The 12387-nt window shown below is 34.5% G+C and overlaps 1 protein-coding gene across 1 annotated transcript in view; it reads left to right on the plus strand.

Moving 5' to 3' along the window:
• The window catches only part of LOC111500045 (acetolactate synthase small subunit 1, chloroplastic-like), a 17672-nt gene extending 5889 nt beyond the window's left edge, over positions 1-11783 (plus strand). Inside the window, exons 5-13 of the mRNA XM_023151802.1 lie at positions 676-759; positions 4090-4239; positions 5675-5761; positions 7870-7974; positions 8059-8181; positions 9337-9489; positions 10420-10485; positions 10951-11050; positions 11497-11783. Coding sequence (XP_023007570.1) covers positions 676-759; positions 4090-4239; positions 5675-5761; positions 7870-7974; positions 8059-8181; positions 9337-9489; positions 10420-10485; positions 10951-11034 — 852 coding nt within the window. The 3' untranslated portion in view covers positions 11035-11050; positions 11497-11783. The remainder of the gene's footprint in view (positions 1-675; positions 760-4089; positions 4240-5674; positions 5762-7869; positions 7975-8058; positions 8182-9336; positions 9490-10419; positions 10486-10950; positions 11051-11496) is intronic.
• Positions 11784-12387: the final 604 nt, after the last annotated feature.

Below are 12387 nucleotides of genomic sequence, written 5' to 3' on the forward strand. Positions count from 1 at the left end.
TTTTTTTTTTTTTTTTTTTTTTTTTTTTTCCCTTTTTTTCTGTAGCAGGACTTGCATGGTAAGGTGAACATTGTAGATCTAGTTCAATGCGACCCTTCCTTTGTGTTGCAACTGCAACATTGCTTTCGTATTCGTTTTAGGCTGGAAGAGAAAGACCTTTACCACTTGCTGTGGGGTTACCATTTGTGTAGTCAATTTGGAATAAGAGGTTGACCTCATTTGGCTTAGAGGAGATATTGTTATTCTTTGATGAAGGAAGTGCTCTTGAGTTCTCTTCATGGGAGACAAAAGTGCTGAGACAAACTAGTTTTTTTTTTTTTGTTTGGGGAATTTGGGTTGAAAGAAATAACATGACTTTTAGAGAGGTCGAGAGATTGTGTGAGGAGGGGCCAAGTTCAATGCTTCCTTGTGGACGTTGGTAAATAGGCTTTTCTGTAATTATGCAATTTTATTTTGTTGGATTGGAGCACTTTTTTGTAATTAGTTTTGGGCTTCCTTTCACTTTCTTTGTTTTTGTTGGCTCTTTTTTTTTTTTCACATGTTCTTGTTTTTCTTTCATTTTTTATTAATTGGAACTATATATATATATATATATTAATGCTAGATATTCATTTGTGTCGCCTATGTTCTATTTATTAGCAGTTTATTAAGTTTGTTTCATCTTGATGTCTTAAGGTGACTGGAGATCCTGGAAAGTTGGTTGCCGTTGAAAGAAACTTCAGCAAATTTGGAATTAAAGAACTTGCTAGAACGGGAAAGGTAAAGATATTATATTTGTTCTGACATTTTTGTTTCTTTAGCAATTTATGGGAGTGAGATTCAATATTTTGACCTTTTGATAGAAGTTATAATACCTCGGTCAATTGAGCTATCATCAAGTTAGTGCATTGTTCTGATCAATTTTTTATGGAGACACACTTCTTAATGGCGGGTTATTAATGCATGCATTAATATCGATTAAAGTAAATGATTTGAAATGCTATAACAAGAAGAATGATCAAGAGCTCCGACATTCCAACTCCATTTCTAGCTTGGGTAATTTGAAGTTATGTTATACCATTGCTCTAAGCTATCAAATGGAACTCTAATTTTTTGTTCTTTTTTTTTTTCTTTATTATTATTACTATTAAGAAACAAGGAATATATCAATTGAAGACATACAAAAAGACGGGAATGAGATATGTCCACGCAATCAGAAAGTTATATAAGGGCTTCACAATGGGCAAAAATGTTTCAAAAATCATAAGAAAACTCTATGGAAAGAAGACCGTTGTTGTTGAGGTGAGCCTAAGTAGTCACCTACAGTGAGAGGGGGCAGGGTTATATTAGTCCTTTATGCCTCGAAGATAACCATGATGAGCACTTTCAACATAGCACTCTCCATGGTGTGCCACCGCTAGAAGGTGAGGTGAGTGTCATGTTGAAGGATGGTGTAATGAGCTTCTTTATAAAAAAAAAAAAAAAAAAACAATATTTGACATGAGGAAAAGGAGAAAGAAAAGAGAAGGAAGAGTGGGGTAAAGAAGAGGAGGTGGAAGAGTTGAAAAAAGTAGAAACGAAGCCTCATAAAGAAGAACAGTAATTTTTTTTCCCAAAGGAGAAAAGTTGGAGACAGTGCACTAAAGAAGCTTGCATGTTCCTTTTTGAGAGGAAATAAATATTTTATTGATAATATGAAATAATACAAAAGAGGATCTAGATACATTGAGTGCTGAAAATGGAGTTTTTTTTTTTTTTTTTTTGACTGGGAAACAAAACTTTTCATTGAAAAAATGAAAAAAGATTAATGCTCAAAAAATACAAACTCTACAAGAGTGAAAAGAATGAAGAAGTAAACAAACAAATTACATAAAGAGATATAAATGTATTCTGAATCAGAAACTAACTACCAAGGTAACAAAAGGCTTGGAAAGAACACCAAGAAGAAATTCTTAAGCTATCAATTTTTCCAACTCAAGTTGATCGAGACAAGGAATACATGGAAAATCTTGACCATCCAAAAAACTGGAGGAGAAACCCATGAATTGAGCTGGAAGAATCTTAAGATCAAATTTTTGAAACTGCGAGTGAGCCAACCTTCAAAGAACTACATGACCAAAAAAAATTCTAGATCGACCAAAGACACCAACATTCTCCTAACTAATGACTTTTGAAGACCATATGGATTTAATGAAACTCTTGACAGGAGCCAACTTATAGTTCAAGAAAAAGAACAACGGCGGGGCAATAGAGTTATAGAAATTTTCAAACTGATTCTTTGTTACAAAAGAATACATTCAATCGAATGAGTCTTCGATTGGGTTATTTTCCCTAGATTGGAAAGAATTCGACTTGGACCCAATTATTTCATTTGAACTCCACATAAATTTAATGAATCATCTTGAGAAAGGGCCTACCACCTTTTTTTCTTGAACAAGAACCATAGCTGGGGTATGCTGTTGCAACTATTTCTTAAAGCTAATTCTTTTTAAATAATCTCCAAAACTCTGGAATACCACTGACTTCTGATTCATCATCTGAACATTGATTGGTTCTAAGTGATGAAGGAGGGTTAAGTAATGATTGGATAAAACTTCGAGAAAAAAGAGTGCCCCCAGTACCGTTATGCCTTTAAGGAAAATAGAACGTGAGTTATTTGTTGGTCTTCCGTGTAAATTCCTGTTCAAATGGTGTTAGAATTCGAGTGACAACCTCTTCGATAATAACATCGTCATTGAAAGAAGAGTTTGGAACCTTGGAAGATGGGGGCCTGATGAGAATAAAGATAGAGTCTCCTCCTCAATCTTTCTATCCGCCGTCAAAACTCCCACATTAATCCATGAAGTCTATAATAAGGCTCTGATTCCTCCTAGCTCTCGCCTAATTATATGGAAGGAAGCATTGTCGTCACCATCCTTAACCCACTTGACCTTGATTTCTTATCTCAAATTTGTGTACTCTACGCTAAATAATGGTCTCCAACTCACCCTCAAAAGCCACAGAAAGGTAGAAGACCCCTCGCACCACTTCAAAAGCTTTAAACAAGCCACCATCCAATAAAACCAAAATAGCCCTAGATGCTCCCACGGACTCCAAACCCACCCACTCTACCCACAAACTCCTATCAAAGGAACCGTCAATACTTTTCTCATTACGTACAAAACCAGATGCTCCCAAATTAACAACTCCCCAGCTAACCTCCTTTTCTCCCTCCTTCCTAGCCCCCTCATATTCCAAGTCAACAATTTCATTGAGGAACCTTAGAGTCCTTAACTTTCAATAAAGGTTTCTTCCCCTCATTATTGATTGAGACGGAAGATCTTTTTGAAATCTCTATCGTATTTTTTCTTTTTCCCAATTTCTTTGTTAGGTCCTCGTCCTAGAAGAGTTGGTTGGGGTGGATCCATAGACACTGTGTGCATCCCCACAGTGTGAAAAAGAGAAACCCAATTGAATCATTCTCTTATTAACTGCTCTTTAAAATATTACATTTCAGAGGATTAAATAATGGGCTCCAATTACCTTTCAGTGAAAAGGACATTTCAGAGGACTAAATAAATGGCTCCAACTGCCTCCCAGCCCTCTGACTTTGGATGGACCCTCACAAAAACTGATATTTGACAGCAAGGGAGTTATGATGCTTAGTACAAAAATCTAAAAGAGATAGTGGGTTGGAGAGTTCTTCTATTCCCTTGCTGCTGGGTGTCAGTTTTTGTGAGAATTGATGTAACCCTTCTAGTGTACGTCTAACCAAAATACTCATGACTACCATATTTTACGTATGTATATGTTTGTTTTTGTCCAATAAATTTAGCTCATTGGAGACGTCAAAAAAACAATTGAACCTTTTTCTAGTAGGCTTTTAAGTATAATTGTCTATAATATCCTATATTGTACACAATTTAAGCAAGAGATTATCTAATATATTGTAATGAATGTATATTACTACACGTTCCTATCTATACATATTTAAATATCTGAAATAGAAATTTTAGCTATGGTATATTGATTATAGCTTCGGTATGATATCCTTGCTTAACTTTCTCATGTGCATAGGGATAAACAATTTTTCATATCTCATGTACATTGAATTTGTTTGACTGTGTATAGATAGCATTGAGAAGGGAGAAAATGGGGGAGACAGCTCCCTTTTGGAGGTTCTCAGCAGCTTCTTATCCGGATCTCGAAGACTCAAGGCCGGTTGAAGGCTTTGTAGGGGATTCAATTCAATCAGTCAATGGCAACATCTCTACCTCAACCGTATGTACTTCTGTTCTTTTCCATGAAAGGTTTGATGAAACCTTTTTTCTTCAAAGTTGCTGAAGCACGGAAGTACGTATTTTAACTATGAACTTTTATTGAAGTTCTAGGCTCCAAAAATAATAATAAATGGGAAGATTAGAGATACTACGACAGAAGTAGCATGTTTAATTTTACAATTAGAAGTGAGAAAATTGTATCAACTGCAATGAGAAATACAAAAGTCTGCTCTTTCTTATAAAGGTTCAAAGTTTGTGCCTTACCTCAAGACTTTGCTAACTTGGATTGGCATTTCTGAAAAGAAAGTGCCAATTAACCTAGCGACTAGACTTTGCTAACTTGGATTGGCGTTTATCTCTCTTTCTCCACCTCCAGCAAACAACCGTTTCTACACTCCTTGCTCACCAAGTAGTCTTTGATCCTCAATTTATTGATAAAATATGATAAAGAAATAGTACTTAGGACTGCTTTTGTGTAGTTATCCAGGGTTTCTCTCATCTTAAAATCCAACTTTTCTGTGGCTCTCTCTCTAATTAAAAGAGAATCAATAATCATTCCAACTTTTTGTAAGCAGTTCTTGAATTCCTCCGTTCTCAAAAACTGTGTTCTTTTTCTGTCTAATTTAATATTGGGAAAATATTCGTTAAACTTAATATTAGTGAAGTCACACATATATAGGTTACATACATAGAGGTAAGCATGGAGGCCTAAACTAACATAGTAAGTTAAACAAATAGACTAATAAACTCTGAATCTAAGACAATACTCTAATATACATAATAATGCATACTACATTGTGAACCTAATTTGTGCTGTCTTTGCAAGAACAATGGAGATTCACTGTGCCATCTTTTCTTGTTCCAGCCAGGTCACCGATTCAGATTTTAGGAAAATCTTTTAACCTTTACTAACCTTCATCTCTCCTATCCTAACTCCACTTTTCAGTTTATGGTGCAAAACCTTTGTGGTCATCGGTGGAATTGGCATAGAAAATCCTATGGCTAAATGCTTGTGGAGCTTTCTTTTGGCTGATTTTGTTGAAGCGGAAGAGAAGGATCTTTAAAGTGAAAGAGGAATACTATCCTCATGCAGGATTCTTTTTATTTATTTATTTTTATTATTATTTTTTTTTCAGCTTCTGATGCGTAAGTGTTCGTTTGTTTTTTTTAATAATTACTCAATCCTATTGTTATATACTTGCCGATTGAGTTTTTTTTGAAACTCCGTTGATCCACTTATGCAGTTTTATTATCTCTAATTAAAATTGATTCTTATATTTGAAAACAGACAGCTGACTTCTTTGAACTTTCTTTACGAGATTTTTCTACAATTTGTTTGGGATGCTTGTTCCCCATTTTTTATTTTATTTTATTTATTTTTGGTTGGGAAATGTTCTTACCTTTCACTGAACACAACGCTAATGTGAATATTGCAGGGAGATGTGTATCCTGTGGAGCCATATGAGAATTTTCATTCAAATCAAGTTCTTGACGCTCACTGGGGTGTTCTCTATGATGGTGATGTATGTATATAATTTTCAAATATTTCCATTGTAGTTCTAAAAGAAAATTTATCTGGATGTCTATTATTTCCTTGAGTAGTATTAGGACATTTCGCTGAATATATATCCAACCAGTGCTGATTGAAACATCATCCATTTGGGTGAGTCAAGTTCGATATTTAACCTGAGTTTTTTAACCATAAGGTTGTTTGTTATATTTTGTTTTTCCTTTGAGGGCTTCCTCTGTTGGATGTGTGAGAACACATGTTCTTTGTTCTTTCTCGTGATTTATGCATTGACTAGCACTTGGCTGGGAGAAAAAAAAGACTTCCAACTGAAATCTTTATGAAATCTAACCTTCACCAAGAGCTCATAGCCATTGATTCTTAGGAGGAGACTTCCCAACTGACAATTGGTAATATACAGCAAAGAAGTTCCATTAAAGGGGAGTTGATTTCTATTTCTGCCAATGAGGAAGCTATATGGCATCAGAGTTGCAAAACAAAATGGTTAATTGCCAATGAGATCATTGATGAGTGGAATAGAAGGAAAAAGAGTGTAGTTATAAAACTTGATATAGAGAAGACTTCTGATTTGGTGGATATATATTTTTTATAGGAAAGCTTTCGTGTAAAGATTTTGGGCAAACTTGGAGGACATGGATTAGAGAGTGCATCTCTTTAATGAATTTATCCATTATTATCAATGGTAAACCTAGAGGAATAACACAAGCATCTTGAAGTCTTCGTCAAGGAGATCCCCTTTCTCCTTTTTTTTATTTATGCTTGTGGTTGATTGCCTTAGTAGGATGCTCTTATCAGCAGAACAAAAAGGGTTGATTGAAGGTTTTCATGTAGGAAAAGATCCACAAAAACTATCCATCACCGACCTCCAATTTACTGTGATGATACCATACTATTTTCTTCTTCAAATGAAACTCATCTCCACAATCATTTTCGTACCATCCAGTTTGCGGGAGCTTCGGGTCAAAATATTAATTGTCAGAAAAAGGAATTCTTGGGTGTTGGAATTGACTCGCAGCAAGCTTAGTGTCTTGCTTCACCCTTTAGTTTCCGGATTGGATTTTGGCCAACTACCTATTTGGGTCTCCCTTTGAATGACAATCCTTGTACGCTAAGTTTTTGAGCTCCAGTTATTGAAGAAGTGGAGAAGCATTTGAATAATTGGGGGGCTTCTCATATATCAAAAGGAGGTAGGCATACACTCTTATCCAAGCTACGCTTACAATTTTTCTATTTATTATTTTTCCATTTTTCTTGCTCCATCCAAGGTCACAAATCCATAGAGAAGTACAGGACTTTTCTTTGGAGGGGAGGCATTCTCAAAAGGGCATCCACCTCCTCAGATGGTCTATTATACAATCCTCTATTGATGAAGGATTGGAGATTTTTGATATACACGAAAGGAACATCTCAATTTTGGCCAAATGGATTTGGTGTTTTCACCAAGAAAAGAATGCTCTTTGGCGTAGAATTATTGCTACAAAATTTGGTTCCGGACTTATGACCTCAAGCTGGGTAGAGTTCCTTTGCAAACTTCCAAGGGGCCATGGAAGTCTATTCAAAATTTGCAGAATCTGGTTTACAATCATATTGAAGGTAGAGTTGGGAGGGGAGCCAAAACTCTGTTTTGGAAGGAGTTTTGGTTGGAAGCACAAAGTTTGCAACTTAAATCCCTTTCTTTACCATCAATCTCTCAGTAAAGAGGTTCCCATTGCTTATCTTTGGAATCAAAGTGCTGTTTCTTGGAACTTTTCCTTGAGAAGAAATCAAAAAGAAGTTAAAATTGAAGAATGAGATGTGAAACAAGACATCTCAATCATCGAATATGAACCTCAAGGAAGATGGGCTTTGAATATGAACCTCAATGTTCGGTAATGTGCAAATTTTTGTTCCTTCCAGTAAAACTGATGGGATATTTTCTAGTTGGTCTAGGTTTAGGTCAAATGATCCACAACTTCTGCGCCATTTTCTTGTGTACATATACTGCATCTCTTTTTATCAAAATGTTATTTTTTTGGTAATTTAAATCCTTCCTTCTTATGTAGTTTGTAGATTATCTCTTCTGCAATTTTTCTTTAACTTTTCATGTGTTCTGCTAACTTTCAGTCAAGTGGTCTTCAATCACATACATTATCTATGCTAGTAAACGATTATCCTGGAGTTCTCAATGTTGTTACTGGGATTATTTCTAGAAGAGGTTATAACATTCAGGTAGGTTCTAATTATATTCTTAACTTCGAACTTTTTCTTATTTTCAACTGCGTTGTGATAATTTTGTATTTGGAAAATTTCCAGAGTCTTGCTGTAGGACATGCAGAAAAGGCTGGATTATCTCGTATCACAACAGTCATTCCTGGAACTGACGAGTCAATTGGAAAGTTGGTTCAGCAGCTTCATAAATTAATAGATCTTCATGAGGTAGCATGTTCAGTAATTTTCTATTGATAAAGTTTAAATGCTAGTACGACTGAGTTTCTTGCCTTGACTAATGCTTCAATTTTTTTTTTCCTACGTTGCGATATTTGAAAGTATTGTAGGAACTTTTTGGAGGTTTTCATGATCATATTTAGTAATTCTTTTTTTTTTTTTGGTTAGATTACAAATTTATTCTCTAAACTTTGAAGTTTGTGTATTTGGTATATGAACACTCAAAAGTGTCGAATAAGTCTCTAAACTTTCAATTTTGTGTTTAATAGATTTCTTAAACTTTCAATTTTATGTCTAGTAGGTTAGTGAAGAATTTAAAATTTTTTAAAAATTAATTAATTTATTAGACATCAATTTGAATTTTTCTAAAGGAAACTCAATTGTGTTTAGTAGATATGTTCATTTTAAAAAATTTGAAACTTCATGGTTTAAATTTGTAATTTTTAAATTTTAGGGAACAAATAGACCCAGATTGTTGCTAGTGTAAATTATCTTGCTCACTTTTCTTATTAATTTTTTGAAAGAGATGTCTGTGCCATTTGACTAAATAAATCTCTAACAGTAGGTAATAATACAGAAAGAATAGGAAGGGATGATACCTAGATTTTTGCAAAATGATGTTACTGTCCGTTTTCATATTCGTTTTCTTAGTTTTCATGACTTTATTTCTCTACTTGTAGGGGTTTGTTTTGTTTGAACACATGTATCTTTTCATTATATCATAAGTTCGTATATTATTCAAAGAACAAAAAGCAAACAAAACCCATAGTACCCTACTTAAACTACGTATCTAGTGCGGGAAACTTACTAAAAGATAAGTTGGTTCTGAAGGATGAAGGCCCTTACCTAAAAGATTAACATATCCTTTCTTTTGTTGAGATATTTTATGGTTCATTTTGATTTTATTTTTTTGTTATATCTAATTTATGCATATTTTATTTCTCATATGAGTTCAGTTGAGAATAAATAGGTGGCATTGTTATTACTCTATTCCTCTAAATAATATTTCATCTCTTTTATGTTGTGAAAAAAAAAAATCCATGAATAATCTTATGAGATTCTTAAAAGTGCATAGCTTACAGTATTATGATCTTGCGACTTGTATTAGTTCATGATTGATAAAATAATCGGGGATGACATCTTCAGGTGCGGGATCTAACGTACTTGCCGTTCGCTGAAAGAGAATTAATGTTGATAAAAGTTGCAGTAAATGCTGCTGCCAGAAGGGATGTCCTCGATATTGCTGATATCTTCCGTGCAAAAGCTGTTGATGTTTCTGATCATACAATTACTCTTCAGGTCATCTTCTTTCCTTGATGTGGTATAGAGAATTTTGCATAAATGCAGATATATATTTATGCGGCTAAGACTATTATGTGCGCGATTTATTATAAATGTAGTAACGTCAGTAGAGCAGCAAGTGGGGATCTTTTTTCCTCTAAACTAATTCACTGATTGAAGAAATACTACAATTTCTAGCTCAATTTGGACTAAATTCATTTCTTCAAGTTGGTTGTTCTAGCAAAAGAGTTGTCTATAATGATTGAAGAAATACTACAATTGGCAAGGAATGATGTTTGCGACAAATTCTTCGGAAACAATACTAGCACTTGGGTCACTACAAATGGTATTAGGGATAGACACCGAGCGATGTGCTAGCAAGAAGGCTGAGCCCTGAAGGGGGGTGGACACGAGGTGGTGTGCCATCAAGGACACTGGGTCCCGAAGGGGAGTAGATTGGGGGGTCCCATATCGATTGAGAAGGGAACGAGTGCTATTGAGGACGTTGGGCCCCGAAGGGGGGTGCATTGTGAGATCCCACATCGGTTGGGGAGAATGAAACATTATTTATAAGGGTGTGGAAACCTCTCCCTAGCAGACACGTTTTAAAAACTTTGAGGGGAAGCAAAAGGAAAAGTGAAGAGAACAACATTAGCAGCCCATTACAAAAATATTGAAAATAAATGTGTAATCTTATTTGCTTAAAATCAACTCTGTAAAAGGGGAAAAAATGATGCACTAAGTGTTCTTACCTCTTATAAAGTGTTCTTACCCCTTAAGAAAATGCGCACTAGAGCGCTTGATGTTAATGTTAAGCGAAAGTACAACTTCTCTATAGTATAAGTGCCAAAGTATTGAAGAATGTTTTTCTACTTTTATATGGTCTTTTTTTCCTTCTCTTTTGATCTGGCGATTCTTATGCTACAATTCTTCATATTTACTCCACAGCTCACTGGGGATTTAAACAAGATGGTCGCATTGCAGAGGTTGCTGGAGCCATATGGGATATGTGAGGTTTGTACTTGATTTCGATCTCTTTTAGACTAGCAATTGGAGAAATAATTCCTGGTAGGATTTTTTCCTTAAAAATTGAATATTGGATTATTAATGTTTTCTTAACTTATTCTTAGAAATTAGAAATATAATGTGAGGTTGGACACAAATGTTCTCTTGTTCAGATACCATCTTAAACTACCATTAAATCTAAAATCTAATAATTATGGTATATTTAATGTTTTTACTTACATTGGTTGGAGAGAGGAACGAAACATTTCTTATAAGGGTGTGGAAACCTTTCCCTAATAGACATGTTCTAAAATCTTGAGGGAAAGCTTAGAAGGGAAAGCCCAAAAAGGACAATATCTGCTAACGGTGGGCTTGAGCGGTTACATTTTTAGCACTGTGTATGTTTGTGTTTGTGCATGTAAATGCTTACATACAACAATCCTAATTGCTGAATTCTTCTTTCTTTATCCGCAGGTGGCAAGGACAGGAAGGGTAGCATTGGGAAGAGAATCCGGTGTCGACTCGACATATCTTCGTGGTTATCCTCTTCCTATCTAAGTGCCAGCTACTTGATGTCAGTTTTTCTATCCCTTCCTGTTTACCACCATGAATGTTAAAGCAATATTAATCTGTTAGAGAATATCTTTAGCAACGAATTAATAAATATTATTAGGATAGAAGCATGCTAGTATGTAACGAGGGAGTTGTTTATAAACAAGAATTAACATCTATTGACAAGTCAATATATTCATAAATTCGAGGGTTCGACATTAATATTAACCATTAATCTTATTTCCGTTCTATAGTATAAATATCAACGAATATATAAAAAAAGACACCATTTGTCACACCCTGAGTATAGATACCAATGATAGGACTCATAACTTACTGAATAATGGTTCAGTTTTTTAGGGTTCTCATCGAGGGCCAGTCTAAGTACCTTGAATGACTTGTTAGTAACTTATTGTATTGTCTTATCAATCTCTTGATACAATTTCCTTTGCATATTCAACGTCGTAGGTTACGTTGGACCGTAATGAAGGTGGTTGAAGCACAAACTCAGATTGTGCATAGCCAAAATATGGACCTATAAGTTTCAGGCATTTTTGTCATGGTTGGCTTAAGAACGTTTCTAAATTAGTCTTGTGAAGTAAGTGAGAGAAGAAGTGGAAATACAATTGTGTAGTATCATGTTTCCCCATTGTGCACCTTTGGATGAAATCCTCAAGGATCTTCTTACCTGTAACTATCTCAAAATTGAAGCATGTCTTTTTGATCTTTTGAAGAAATAATTTGTTTTGTTCTTTCTTTTAGAATAATTAATATTTTATTTTAATCTATGCTTTTGAAAGAGTGATAAATAAACTTTATAAAGCCAGTAGTTGGTTTCTTGGCAATTGTTATGTATAAACCTTATTGAGTAAAATATTTTTATTATAGTGATTGATTTTTATACATATGTTAATTGAGTACATTGATATTTCACGAGATAATTATATGTGACTCGATGTCAGAATAATCTTAAACTTCGGTTTAGGAGGGTTTGTTTTTTGATTTACATGAGTGAGAATGATTTTTGAGGTTGATTTAATAAAATCTAATTCTAGGGAATTGACCAAAGAGGTTTGGTGCAAAATTTTACGGAGATGAAATTCTCTCCTTTTCATATGTAAGTACATCGTAGTTCTTTCAAGTGCAGTTTTGGGAGTTAAACTATAGAATCTTACTCTTATTAGCTCAAGAGGAACTTAATTTATGCTCAAGAGGAACTTAATTTATGATTGTATCATAAATAATAAGCTAAAGAAAGTTGACGATTAGCAAAAGGAGAACGAAGTTAGTTCTTTCAAGTGTAGTTTTGGGAGTTAAACTATCGAATCTTACTCTTATTAGGTTAGGCCAAGAGGAACT

Source organism: Cucurbita maxima, unplaced genomic scaffold (assembly GCF_002738345.1).
Source record: "Cucurbita maxima cultivar Rimu unplaced genomic scaffold, Cmax_1.0 Cma_Scf00002, whole genome shotgun sequence".
Taxonomy (NCBI): domain Eukaryota; kingdom Viridiplantae; phylum Streptophyta; class Magnoliopsida; order Cucurbitales; family Cucurbitaceae; genus Cucurbita; species Cucurbita maxima.